The sequence below is a fragment of the Python bivittatus genome, unplaced genomic scaffold, assembly GCF_059951505.1.
Source record: "Python bivittatus isolate LINGU-HERP-01145 unplaced genomic scaffold, Pbiv_v1 ctg000260_np1212, whole genome shotgun sequence".
Taxonomy (NCBI): domain Eukaryota; kingdom Metazoa; phylum Chordata; class Lepidosauria; order Squamata; family Pythonidae; genus Python; species Python bivittatus.
In genome coordinates, this window is record NW_028277055.1 from 1,800,275 (window position 1) to 1,814,993 (window position 14,719).

The following is a 14,719-nucleotide window of genomic DNA, read 5'->3' on the forward strand; positions in this document are numbered from 1 at the left end:
AGGTTACTGGTCTTCTCCCAATCAGGTTAGAAGTTGCAGAGATAGGGCTGCCAGTTCAATAGGAGATCCCTCTAAGTTCTCATACATCAAGTTGTTCTTAAATAGTCCTGAAACTTCCTATGATTTATCATTTTCCTTCCTGTGGTCTGTATTTGATTCTTAAGGCTCTGTTGCATCTCCCATTTGAACTACTGCTATGTGTATCTTTTTTGGAGAAGAGAGTCTTTCTGGTGATAATCATCTCAGCTAAGAGAATCTTTGAACTGGGAGTATTGTTCTCCAGGAAGGAGGTATCCACCATCAGTCCAATTCAGTAGTCCTGTTTGGATCTTATACTCATTTTGACAGTTTACTCTGTTTTTCATAGGAGTTAGTCAACAGCATTACTGTACTATTATTTTGCCCAAAGCTTAAAACTTGCTGAGTACAAACTGGATTTATGTAGAGCAGTGTTTCTCAACCTCAACAACTTTAAGCTGTGTGGACTTCAACTCCTAGAATTCTCCAGCCAGCCACTAACCTTGCTTGAGGCGTGGAGGACAGGAAGGGGTGGGGAGGCGTTTATTGTTTGGAGGGAGAGTCCCTCTCCCTACAGGAAGCCACGACCACGTGTGTCAGCAGGGAAAATGGCCGCGGATCCTGTTCGTCACCCGATGCGGAGTTCGCGAACGGAAGCAAAATTTGCGAATGGTGCTGTTCGTGACCTGAATTGGTCATGAACAGAAGCGTTTGTGACCCGAGGTACCACTGTATAAGAGGAATTTCTAACCCTCATTTATAGAGACTTCATTAAGGAGGAGACTCTGAATGACCTAGAAAGCTTCTTCTAGGGTTTCTTGCTACCTGGACTGAGTTTCCATTTTTGAGATAAGCTACCAACTGACTCCCCTTCTATAGTTTTATGTCTAGTCTTCCATTCCTTTCTTGGCCTCCCCATAATCTTTCACAGCAAGCCACTATTGGATGTCCTCTTTTAGGTGTAGAAAATGAGCCTACATGGTAAGCCCAACGTTACCTTTAACAAAATAAAAAGATTATTTTAATTAATTGATGAAAAGGATCCACATGCTGCAAAGAGCAACCTGTGTTTTCAACAATGCCCCCGGGCCTCAAATACTGCAAAGACTTTGTTGTAAAATAAAATGGCTGGTGAATACAGCCTCATGCTTTGTTCTGAAGTATGACAGCAAACGTTCAAGAAGGTTAGAAGGGTGATGGGGAAGAACCCTCACCAATTACCTTTTTGTAGAAGGGTATTTTATCTATGGCCAAGCTTCCTTCCACGGGCATTTGTAGCAATGATCACTGGTTCAAAATGGTGTGTGCAGCTGGGCGATCCCAGCTCCACAACTTTTTAACATTCATCACACATTGCACATATATAAAAAGCAATGAGCCATTTGGAAGCCAGTAACTCTTCTTGCTCCTGGCAAATAGAAGGGGTAGAAATGGAAGCAGTAACAGACTTCATTTATTTGGGCTCCAAGATCACCGCAGACGGAGACTGCAGCCATGAAATTAAAAGACACTTGCTCCTTGGGAGGAAAGCTATGGCAAGCCTAGATAGCATATTAAAAAGCAGAGACGTCACCTTGCCGACAAAGATCCGCATAGTCAAAGCTATGGTTTTTCCAGTAGTAATGTATGGCTGTGAGAGCTGGACCATAAAGAAGGCTGAGCGCCGAAGAATTGATGCCTTTGAACTGTGGTGCTGGAGAAGACTCTTGAGAGTCCCCTGGACTGCTAGGAGGTCAAACCAGTCAATCTTAAAGGAAATCAACCCTGATTGCTCATTGGAAGGATCGATAATGAAGCTCAAGCTCAGATACTTTGGTCACCTAATGCGAAGAGAGATCTCTTTGGAGAAGACCCTGATGCTGGGAAAGATTGAAGGCAAAAGGAGAAGAGGACGGCAGAGGACGAGATGGTTAGATAGCATCACTGAAGCACTGAAAGTGAGCAAACTCAGGGAGGCAGTGAAGGACAGGAAGGCCTGGCGCAATATGGTTCATGGGGTCACGAAGAGTCAGACACGACTTAACGACTAAACAACAACAAACTGTTCTTGCAGATGGCCTTGCTAGTGGCCATTTTGTGAGGGTGCCCTATACCATGCTGTCAAAATACCAAATGTGGTCCTAAGTTTGGGACTCCTGATTTACAACTTAGCTTTTCTCCAATCTAGCCGTCATGGCTTTGTCAAGCAATCCTGATTTAGCAATTATGTGAGCTTAGCAGCTGTAAAACAGGTTCTTCTTGTTTGCATCTCTCGGTGCCTTTTTAGAACCACGTCTGCCTTTTCTGTAGCAAAAATGTTGTTAAAGGGCCTTTTATCTTGTTACTCCAGGCCCTGGGGAGGCTGGCTGGAAAAGAAGGTGAGGCACAGAAAACATCAGGTCACATGCATTGCCACAAAGGTTGGGTATTCCACGAGCCTCTTATGTGCTCCCTCTGCCAAGGATGAAGCACAAAAAATAAAATGTTGAGTGAGAGAGAATTGCAGTGGGAAGGAATATATGGCCCGTCCATCTTATGCAACAGTTAAGGTAGGACTGCCTTTCTTTCCAGTCAACCCAGAGAAGCAGAGCAGGGAGGGAATATAGATTTATTTATTGAGCATTTGTTTGTTTAATATGCCCCCCCAACGTATAAAAAGGGAACTCTGGGAGGTGTACATCAACTTTAAAAAATCCAAAAGTTCAGTTACAATTAAAACAACTATGGTGCTTCTTTGTTTTGGAGCAAAATGCTTGCTTTCAGATCTTCTTCATCCAAAGATTTCTCACGATAAAGTAGTTTTCCCCAACTTTGGGCAATCCAATTTTTGCTGGCATGATGATATGCTGTGCTTCTTCTCATTTCTGTCTGAGTAAAGAAATGTGTTGCCCATTTGGGTAGCGATGGGTGGAATATTTTTATGCTTCTATTTTATGCCTTCCCCATAATACTAAATCCATGTACCCCCTCCATATCAACAACAATTGCCATGGAAATCTCAAAGGTGTGCGTGAGAGAGAGACGGCAGTGATTCACATATGGCGACTTTACGGTAGATATTTTGCAGAATACAAAACAGAGGGGTAAGACCATTTAAATCAGTGCTTCTCAACCTTGAGAACTTTAAGATGGGTGGACTTCAACTCCCAGAATTCCCCAGCCAGCCATGTTGGCTGGAGAATTCTGGGGGTTGAAGTCCACCCATCTTAAAGTTCCCAAGTTGAGAAGCACTGATTTAAATCATGAACTAGAGATGAGAGATGGACAGCAACATGTAAACTGGGAGTAAATATGGAGTTGCCACACAGCTCAAGTGCCACTGAAAACTGCAGGTGAGGAAAGCCAACTGGGAATTCTGCATGTTGTAACACATTTAGGAAAAGACAGGTTTGGGGCAGGCAGAACCTGGAATCCAAGTGGAAGACAGAACAGCTGCAAGACAATTGTATTTTGCTTTAATACCCTACTTTAAGAATCTACTTCCCCAGAATATTTGATTTCTTGCGATTTTGATACAGTATGGCCATCTTAGCTGAGGTGGCATTCCAGCAGAAATCGCAGCCATCTGGACTTTGGGGTGCTGGGCCCTTGATCCAGGTTCTTACAAGCCATTAGACCCACCTGCTTTTCATCTGCTGTTGTTTTCCATCAACCAATCTGGCCCAGCCTTTGAACCAAATTGTTCCCAGCAGAGGCCTAAAGACGCGGCTCCCTGTCACGAGAGCCTGTTGCTCTAACCCTTTTCTATCAGGAAGGATGAATAACCAAGGTCTAACCAATGCCGCATGTGAAGCAAGCTTTGAAGAGGAATGAGGGCAGGGCCAAGACACGAGGGCAAGGCCACGTCCTGGGTAGACCGTTGCTCTGCAGCTAATCCCCAGGCTGGTTTGCCAAGGTTCAGAGTATGTGGCTTTGATGAGGATTGGCTTGTGGCTTATTTGACAAGCCATGGTTGAACATACCTAGCTGAGCACAAGTTGGGTTCCAATCAGAGTTCACACATGCTAGGCTAGGTCGCTTTAAACATTGTTTGTATAATAAGTCATACTTGGATGGATTTATATAACATGCTAAATCGGGATGGCTGGATACCCAGTAGGAAGGAAGCCAGTTGTGCTTTATAAAGTGGTTTGTGGTTGTGTTGCATGAACCCAGTCACTTGGTTTAATGAACAAAGCATGGTGAAACAAGCTATGATTTAGTGTGCTGTACATTCTGACAACCTTTGAAGGCTAACAAACTGACAGCCACTGTTTTGAATGGCTAGCTAGAGTCATATAATAGACTGACTCACAAGTTAAATAACCAGATTTTAGCCTAGCATATGAGAAACCAGCTTAGGTGGCTAGTTGATGGTTCAGTAAATTGTCCAAATGCAGAAAAACCATGGCCCACTTAACCATGGATTAGCATGTTGCAACAACACAACTATCACATGGCTTTTTTTTTTTTTTTGCACTGATGGCTTTGCAGATATGGACCAAGGCATCATAGGTGCCCAGTACAAGCTACAATGAAGTCACATGTGTGATGACATTATTGTGCGATGACATCATGATACACATCCTACTCCCCCCCAATGCATGGCAGTTAATCATCACGGGGAGTCTTTTACTAAACATGGTGAATATTCAACATTTAGAGCAGTGTTTCTCAACCTTAGCAGCTTTAAGATGGGTGGACTTCAACTCCCAGAATTCCCCAGCCAGAAGGCTGACTGGGGAATTCTGGGAGTTAAAGTCCACCCGACTTAAAATTGCCAAGATTGAGGAACCCTGATTTAGAGGGTGCAGAAGAAGAGATCTGATCCTTGAGCGTCTTTGCATTGACCGCCCCAGAGACCAAACAATCAATTATTTGCTTTCAAAAGTAGTAGTCCCAACAGGGTTGTCTGGAGAGAGTGGTCAAAAAAAAAGGCAAGATGTGTCCATCCTGACTTTTTTGACCACATCCTACGGACACCTCTTTTCTGAGGAACAGTGATCTGATGTCCAGCCCTGTTCTCCTCAGCTCAGATTTAGATGAGTCAGTTATAAAATCTGCCACCCGCTGGCAATATTTGAGCTCTCACTGACAGCCCTGTCGCAGTTTGACCTTAAAAAGTATTTTTTAAAAAGTATTCTCCACCACTGTATTTGCATAACTCACGCCTGTGATTAGCTTCAACATAGTTGATTCAGTTAACCCAACGGAGTGTTCAGGATCCACTCAAGCCTACGTTAACCTTTGGGGCTTGGCTGAAGCGGGTTGGGGTTAGGCGGGTCTGATCATGGAACATCACCAAGCTTGACACAGCAGGGAACGATGGCGGTCCCCATTCAGAAATGGGTCAGGAATCCAGGGGTTGTCCAGCCCAAGACTTCCTCCAGGTGTGGCTCAAGAAGCACCACGCCCCTCCCGCCACGGGAAGGCAGCCACGTCGCCGGCCCAGCGCAACGCTCTCCTCGCGTCTTCTCCACCCGCACGGGTCTCTCGTGTGAACGTGCCGCACGTGTCTCAGCCACTCTTCTGGAAATCATTTCAGCCATAGGCCTCGGGCGCTCGTCGCCGGGGGGAGGTGGCGGCAGAAGGAGGAGCCGCCCGTTCGCCTGGATTCCCGGGGTCACTTGGTCCCTCCTCGCCCGCCTCCCTCGCAATCGCCGCCGCCCCCGCCGCCTGAGCACCTCTGGGAAGCGGGCGGCGCTTTCTGCAACGTCCCCGGCCGTGCCATTTCCGCCCCCGCCTCGCTCCGCAGAAGCGACGGTGGGCTGCCAAAACCCGCCGCTCCCCCCGCCCCGCCCCGCCCCGCCCCGCCCCGCGTGATTTCTGCCAGGCTCCAGCGGTGAGTGCCAAGCCCGCGGCCGAGGCTCCCGGGGAGGGGGCGCGCTGGTGCTGGAGGGGGGTGGGGAGGGGGCGCCAGGGCGCAAGCGGCAGCGGGGGGGGCAGTGCAGTAGCCCTTTCCAGCGGGACCCCCGAGCAAGAGCCGCTCCCGGTTTCTCTCTCCTTCCTGTGCGCAAACCGCCTGCAGTTCGGCAGGACGACCAGCGCCGCTGCTCCTCGCCCCCCCCGCCCTCCAAATCGCATGCCCCGAAACAGCGAACAGGGCCAGCCTTCGCCCACCTCCCCGACAAAATTGCATTAGCCGGGAGGGGAAAAAAGTATATTATAGAGCTTGCTTGGAAAGGGGGGAGGGGAGCACCCAGATGTTAGTAATGCTGCGTCAAGAGGCAGGAGTACCTGGTCCCATTCTCCTCTCTCCTCCAGGGTGTCTTTTAGGACTGTGTGGGAATCAGCTCGTTTTTTCCTCCCCTGCCGGGGTGGGTGGGTGGTTTTCCTGCGGGGGGGGGGGGCTGACTTGATAAACCTTCCCGTTCTGCGAATTGCCCAACCTCGTCTCCCAGCTGTCCAGCCCAGATCCGCCCTCAGGGGACCTGCAGCTGAATTGCATTGCGCAGCCGGCAGCCCCAAGGGTGGGAGAGCCCCTGTAGTTCTGGTGGCCAAGTTGTGGGCCTTGACTATATTGACACAACGGACTGAGCCCAAACAGTTAAAGGCCTAGCAATGGCTTTTGCTTAACTTGTGAACCTGTTTAGTTTTAATCCTGGTTAATGGGGGGCGGGGGTTTGGCTTGGCCTGTTTTGCAAAGAGTCTGTTTGATTAGTTGATGACTCACTGTATCAATATTATTTTGGTAACAAGGTTAAGCCTGTAGTGCCAAGGTAACCACGATGGGAGCAAGAGAGGGCAGAATGATTAAATGCACGGAAAGTCATTGTGTTGACTGTGTTGTATTCATTTAATTTTAGTCAAACTTAAATTAGGTCAGCTAAAGTGCTTATCCAGGTCCCACTTAGGGTGACATGGTCCTGCCCCCTCACCCCAGGGTGCCTTCAAAGGACTGATGTGATTTTCAGCCAGAAAAAGGCTGTCAACATAGTCACATATGTTTAAAAAGATGGAAATATTGCCAGTTCGTAAATTGTTTGGGGGCTAACAGGGATAAGGGCAGGTCGGGAAGTCCCCCCCCCCCCGGCCAACAAAGGGTGAGTCTCTTCTGAATTCTATCTTGCTTACCAAGATTAAGGAATGTTTCAACCCACTTGGCTGGTCTAATGTTTCCCTCCAGGTCACCTCCCTGACTCTCTACACACATTGTACAAACATAGCTTATACAAACCCCCTTATCACCTTCCTAGCCCTAAAACGTGACATGAGCATTGTACACAAACTCGACCTCCCAAGACCTCTTTGGGAGATCTTAAGAGCTTCAAAGTCTCCCACACTGACTCTTCACGGGACAGCCTGAACTACAAAGCCACCCATTACAGCCTAGCCTAATATTTTGTGGGAAGCCACCTTGAGTGATTAGTTGATAATTTTAATTTAGTGGGTCCTGACAGGGGCATCTGTAAAAAAAAAGTCAAGATGGCCACCGCAACTGTGTGATCAGAGTCCTGCCATTTTATGGGTGGGAGGTGTTGATCACATGGTTACCAATTGCAGAGTTCTTTACTTGATGATCCAGGGTTTTAGACAGGACTAAATGCTGAGATTGGTCTAGGATACAAGGCATGAATTTCAGAAAGACCACCTAGGAATGTTGAATTTTTTTTTTCATATTGGTCATGTCTTTACATCTATATTTCTTTCTCTGCTGGTTTCTTTTCCCCAGTTGGGTGGGGGCATCGATGTTTGCCATGTGCCAACCAGAATCCCCCCTCCATCCACAGCTCAGTGAGGCCAAGGGAAATTCACAGCAGGATGTGATCTACCTTAGCAAAAAGGACTGCCATCCAGACAAGAACCTCAACTTCATGGATGAGGAGTCCTACAAGAGTAACGAAAACCCGAGCCAACCCATATCAAAGTTGCCAGTGCAAGACGAATGGGAGCAGTGGAGTGACAATGGGGTAAAGAAGGCATCTGAGAATCTGATTGATCTAGTGCACCAACAGAAAGCAGAGAGCAGCTCTGGAGACATTCCTCAGGACCTAAAGTCCAGTGACAAGTTCCTGGGCTTAGAGGAGGAGAAGGAAGGAGAAGAGGAGGACGTCCGTAGACCACCTGAAGGTGCTGAGGTCAGGAGTCCAGAACAGGAGACCAACAGCCAGGTGAAGGTAAAAGAAAGAAGGAATCTGGCCAGCTCTCCTTTAGAAGATAATGGTTATTCTAGCAGTTCTCTGAGTATTGATAGTCCTGAGAGTGGTGTCACCAATGTTTGGAAGACACCCTCTGTCACTGCTGAAGACTGGACATGTAATGCTGAGCAGCAAGCATCCTGTGCTGACTTTGATAACTCTTCCTCTAGTTCTGAGACCTTCTTCCCAGCACTGAGTGACACTTTCTGGAACCTGCAGGAGAAGAAGTTCAAAGAGTGGGAGAAACAGAAACATCATGTCCACTTAGTGATGTACCGCCGCCTGGCTTTGCTCCGCTGGATTCGCAGCCTCCAGCAGAAGGTTGTTGACCAGCAAAATCGGCTTCAGGAGAGCTTTGATACTATCCTGGACAACCGCAAAGAACTTATCCGATATGTCCAGCAAGGCACGGTGCACACCAAAACCCCAATTCAGGGAGAATTGTAAAAGACAGCTCCCCCCCTCCTCCATCTTTTGATTTCTTAGCTTGGCCTCCCATATAAGGGTCATCAGGATCACAGCTTGCTTGCAAAGTTTCCCCCATGGACTTTCTCATGATTGATGTTCCTCCTAGAACACATCAGCAGGTCATCAGCCATAGACATCCCAAGGCATGTTATTTATGTGGACATATACTTTTTTCAAGAGATTTTCCATGGTGTGTGGCTTTTGTGGGTCAATGTAAATACAACTTACAATGAAATGAAATAAGAGATGCAGATGGTCCTATGACAAGTAGAACCTATGGTTATGGAGAAAAACTGAAAAATCTTTGGCATATATGTTTATAAGATACTTGTTCAGCATCTGAGATGGAAAGAAGCTTGGAATGGGAACTTTATGGGCTAGTGGTCAAAGCTTTGTGCTACTAATTGGAAGACAGAATGTCAGATGCTTCAAACCGTGATACAACTTACATGGCCTGAAATCCTTATGATACAGAAGAGGTAGTTCTGTGCCATTGTTTGATAACCACCCCAAACTGGCTAAATTTCTGTTCTTCCAGGCCATTTCCATACTCTTTGTCTCATTTGCCACCCATATTAGCTTCTTAGCTACTTCCCCATCCTTCTTGCCAGGAACAATGGGTTTTTAGTGGGTTTGCTATCCAAGCTTTCTATCCTAGCTCACCACTTCTGCTTCCAGGTGCCTGCAACTTTTTAAGCCCTTCAAGTTCACTGGTCAGTTGACCAAACCCAATTTGTTTATGTGCTGTTTTTTTGGTGTGGTAGAATGTCAAACTTAGCATGAAAAGAACATCTCCTAGTTCTTCAGTGTCATCTGCTGACCTCAGTTGGTTCCAGTTACCTTCAAGGCTTATATGTTTCACCCAGCATCTTTTGGAGGTGAAATTCATCCTTAAAATGTTTTTACATAACATTTATTTTAACCTTTCCTTCCTGCAGATGACTCTATCAATAACATGGGTACAGATATATAGATGTACATTTCCAGTGTCAGGAATCATATTGCAGAAGTCCTTCTCAAACTGAAAAAGAAAACAGAAGGTTTAACGTTTTTGGCTCCTCGGTGTAAAGAGAATTGTGTGTTGCTTTTCTATATTTTTTTACAGAAGAAATGTATTGCAAGGTGTAGTATGGCTAGAATGGGGTGGGAGAATTGGATAATGGTATAAACTGACTTTACTGATTGTAGCAGTTGAATAATGATTGTTCTCACTAGTGCAAATCAGGAGTGATATGCGCGTTCTTTGAAAAAGGAGAAAAATGTCTATTTGGAGATGTACTTTGCATCTTGATTAGTAAGCTGGTACCTAAGACTTGTGCTGGATAAAATAAATAAGACGACAGAGCGAGAATGCAGTTGACAATGCACTGAATGTGAAATTTCCATCGATTTTGCTTGTGTGTATTATGTCTAGGCAGATGCTCTACCATAAGGTTTCTTTGTTAAGAAAGAAGCTGTTGGGAATACAGGTTGCACTTTAAAATGTTTTGTTTTTTTTAATGTGTGTGAAGGTTGAGATCTCTACAGTTTAAATAGGGTTCAGCAAAGGTTTTCTGCAAAGGGCCAGATTCCGCCCCTCTTCCACCTCTGTGGCTGGCAGGTCTGCAGGTCAAGGAGTGTGGTAGCTATTGGATGGTGCTGGCCCACCAGCAAGGAGGCCGCTGACAGACTGCCACTGCCAGGAAGCCTTGGTCCCAGCCCTTGGCCCCGGCCCTTGCTCCAGGAAGTTGGCTGAGGCTCGGGACCTCTCCATTCTTAGTTCGTAGGCTGTAGAAAAACAAGTGGCAGGCCGGATTTGGCCCACAGACTATAATTTGCCAACTGTTAGACCTAGCCCAAGGAACTCCAAGAGACCATGCAAATTCAGTCCAGCTATGTTTATTAGCTACAACCTCTAGCAAGAATCTTCCCAGACTAAAACCCCAGTTCCCAAAGTCCTCCAGCCACAACAGTGTGAATTCCTCAGGGAGGTGCCAGTCTCATCCTTTTGTTCCTCCCACGCGGTTCCGGTGAGCTAAGAAAATGCTTATCTCCCTGGGCTTGGCCTTCATAATTCCATTCCATCACATCAACCCCAGTTTAGAAGATGGCACTGGTAAAAGTGATGGAAAATTCTGCACTAGTATCAATATGGTTGCTTTAAGCTGATTTTATAGTCATTCTTACTGGGGAATCCTGGGAAATGTAGCTTTGTGGGAGTAAGCATCTCTATAAAGTTTCTGAGCACTTTGCCCAGCTACAATTCCTGGGATTTATTCCTGGAAGCCAGAACCATTAAGTGGGTAAAAAGGATATAAGATTTATGCACATGTATTGCTTTTTATGTGCCATTAGTATGCGTGTCTGTGGCTTATGTGTTCTTGTTTTTTATTTAAAATAAAAAGTCTCCTCCTGAACTTTGGTTGAGTGATGCTGAAGCAAGAAAACACAGTACTTTTGGACTCAGCTGCTGTTTGTCTGACCATTGTCTAGTCTGCGGCTCTTCCACCTGTCTCCCAAGGTCATTCTCACATACCATTACAGAGGTGCATTCAGATTTGCATGACTGTGTTACTTTAACTGTACAATGAAAGTCGTATTGGCCTACATGACATTGGTTCCTTAGTCTGATCTGCCTTGAAGGGCTGATGTATACTCAGCCACCAGCAAAAGGACAGCTAGGGTCACCAGGCTCTGCCGACTGTCTGAAGACCTTAGCTGTTCACTGGCAGGTGCTAGAATCGTGTTTCTCAAACCTGGCAGCCTCAAGACAGGTGGAGTTCAACTCCCAGAATTGGCTGGGGAATTCTGGGAGTTGAAGTCCACATGCCTTCAAGGTGCCAGGTTTGAGAAACGCTGTGCTAGAGCCACAGGTGTCCACGCATCCTGTGACTTCCTGCAGGGAGCTCTCCAAGGTCCTAAGGCTTCTGCTGGAGTTCGGAGCTGGCTCCTGTCATTCTCTCTGAGTCCTCAGCCAGCCAGGAGGCTTTGAGCTGGAGCGTTCCTGAGGGTCTGAATTTTGGGGCAGTGTCAGATAGTCGTCAGGATGGTGCATTAGGATTGTGGAGAGTTTAAATTCACCTTCAGAATGGAAGCTTGTTGGGTGGCTTGGGACCATTATTATCTCTCAGTTCAACCTTCTTATTGTGGGGGAAAAAATCAGAGGAAGGCGTGCTACGTATCGCACTATGAGCTCTTGTTGGGATGGTGGGATATAAATCTAAATAATAATAATAATAATTAGTGGAAAAGGGCAGAAAATGGCAGGCAGTGGTGTTATCAGTGTGCACCCAGCTGGGCAAGACCAAGGAAGCAAGAACTACGCAGACTTTAGTAAGGTGGATATCACGTTAGTATTAGGGATAAAGACAGAATCTTGAAACTACAATGGATTTCCAACCCTCGTTTCTTAGTGATTTCACTGAGGCAGAGTCTCTTGAAATGTTTTGAACTGTTTTTCCCCAGATTTCTTGCCACCTGCTCTTAGTTACCTTTTAAGAGATCAGCTACCAGTGGACTCCATCGCTTGATTGTTTATCTCCAATGTTTCTCCCATTACTCTCCCAGCCTCCCCACATGTCCTACAGGTGCCTGGACAACCCTCCTCCTAATTCTACAAATGAGCGGGACAATTGTGCAACAAAGACTCAGTATGGAAACAGCACGAATGAACACAACACCTTGACTCTAGACTCTAAACCAGTGTCTTTCAAACATGGCCACTTAAGATGTGTGGACTTCAACTCCCAGAATTCCCCAGCCAGCATGTTTGGACTTCAACTCAGCATGCTGGCTGAGGAATTCTGGGAGTTGAAGTCCACACATCTTAAAGTAGCCAAGTTAAAAAAGTGCTAATAAACCTTAAATTATCTAAATCCCTCTGTGTCAAAAGCAACCTGCTATTGAATGCATCGTCTTATGTATCGGTGACTAGAAATAATAGAGGATATTTATAATTTAACAGAAACCAGTATTAGAAAGAGAATAGATCCCTATGTTTCCCCAAAGATAATTCTTACATCATGCTAAGAAAGAAAGAGAGAGAGAGAATGAGAATGAGAATGAGAATGAGAATGAATTACCAGATGTTGGGACTATTTTTGAATCCACATGAGTGTGGCAGTTTGAAAACAACATAAGGAAATAAATATTTTTCATTCATGCTACTGTTTTTATTGTTTTATGGCTTTTACCATTGTTTTTAATATTTTAAATAACCGCAATCCAACCAGAGATAGAGCTGATTGAACGTATAATATGCAGGGCAGTTATTGCCAAGGCTTTTAACATTTGGAAAGGATTTTAGGATAGTTCAGAAGTAACCCAACTAGTCTGAAAGGCAGCAGAAGGAAAAAGAAGGAAAAAGAAAAAGAAAGGGGCTCTATTCTTTGCTCTAAATAATGTTATAATGTATTTCCTGTAAATACTATTGCACAAATATTTACTTCTAAAAAGTTGCCAGATCGCTGTTTTTGTTTCTAAAGGCAATTTTGATAAAAATGGTTGATAAAATGATACCTACCAGGAAGAAAACCTAGCCTATGCTAATTGGTTTTGGATCAACTTCTCCAAAATAACAGTGCTAAAAATCTACCTGGCAGTTTCTCAGACATTTTCTTCCCCTGCCAAAAAAGGCTTTTCATTTTTATCTTCTGCTCAGAGCACTTGAACATTCCTTAGGGATGCTTTTGAGTTTAATTTATTGGTGGAGAAGGAAGTGCTATGACTGATGCTGTTAACTGGGATTCACTCTACAAGCCTTCAGTGTCCAGTGGGGCAAAATCCTTTCTGGTGCCTTTCCTTGGCTTGAATAGGTGGGTGGGACACCAGAGAGGCTACAGACCCCAAGAGGGAGGATTGGTCAGTGAAAGACGGGACACTCATGCCCCGCCCTTGGCCATGTGATCCCTAAATATCTGTCTTCACATGACATACTGGTTAGCTGAACCATGGTTTACTCAACCCAGTTTCTGGGTTCTCATGGCACACTGAACCAGAAACCGGCCACACGAGCTGAGTTTGTCAGCTAACATGTGGTTGTTACGCAAAGGTAACCTTTTGATCATTAAAAAAGAAGCAAGTATTCCCTTTGTGGGTGATTCATTCTGAGTGGGGAAGCTACTATAAGAATCAGTAGTGGGTGGTGGACAGCCTCTGAAGGGAGTTGCAGCAACAGATTAAATTCTTCAGATTCTCTGATCTTCAGATCTTGGGGCTGCTTGTTGGTTAACAGGTATAGTAGAGCTGGAGAAGAAAAGGGAGCTATAAATACCTGTGACTTGAAACTGAGCCTGCCAGAGGCATTGTAGTGATTAAATAGGCTAACACTCTTGGATCTTCTCTCACCTAGTTTCTCCCTCTTTTCAGCCAGTGAGATTCAAGGATGTCCAAGCCAACGACACAACCTATATTTGGACAATTAGGAATTAAAACCTGGTGGGTAGAATTTCAGTAAAAGAAAGACGGAGTGAGACAGTTCCCACAGTTCTCATTTCTTTTTGGAAGACGGGGAAGAATTTAGTTTTGAAATTCTGTGTGTATGAGAGAGAGAGGATGGGTGAATATAATGTGTTTTCATTAGAGATGTGTATCTTGTTGAAAAAGTATCTTTTCTCCCAATTTGGCATCCTCTCAGCAAAAACACTCAAGCAAGAGAGGAATGTCGAAGTAGACATTTTATAAAGAGCACCAAATTACAGGAAGCCTAAATTAATTTACCTCTGAGGTTAAATGTATGTGAAGTGAATGTTGATCCCAATGTTTTGGGTGTTTGTGGGGGTGGGGGTGTCATTTTTCTTTTCTGGTTTTCTCCGTTTCTATTTGCATTTCTTTGGCTGTTTTGAATGTTGTTGGCCACCCAGTGGGCAACTATATAAATTGAATCCATTAAATAAGCAGACAAACTGTGCCAGTAGTAGATTCTCCACCCTGCCAGATGTGCTGGACTAGATTGCCCATGCTGCCTGGGAATGATGGGAGGTGCAATCCCACACATCTGGACAGGGTGTCTGTAATAAGCCACAGTGACGTCAAAATGATGGAACGTGCGTCATGGCGTCATTGTACAAAGAAGACCATGTTATTTGCGTCATAAAGTAGATGTCATGTATCATAAAACATACGTTAAGTTGCATCATTGGCACCATAATGTGAGTTTT

The 14,719-nt window shown here is 45.2% G+C and overlaps 1 protein-coding gene across 1 annotated transcript; it reads left to right on the top strand.

Moving 5' to 3' along the window:
- The first annotated feature begins 5,576 nt into the window (after positions 1 to 5,576).
- On the top strand, positions 5,577 to 11,087 carry CUNH1orf216 (chromosome unknown C1orf216 homolog). Its single transcript, XM_088140266.1, has 2 exons — positions 5,577 to 5,818; positions 7,649 to 11,087. Exon 2 carries the CDS (start codon positions 7,665 to 7,667, stop codon positions 8,559 to 8,561), a length of 897 nt encoding a protein of 298 aa, XP_087996392.1. The 5' UTR covers positions 5,577 to 5,818; positions 7,649 to 7,664; the 3' UTR covers positions 8,562 to 11,087.
- The last annotated feature ends 3,632 nt before the right edge of the window (positions 11,088 to 14,719 follow it).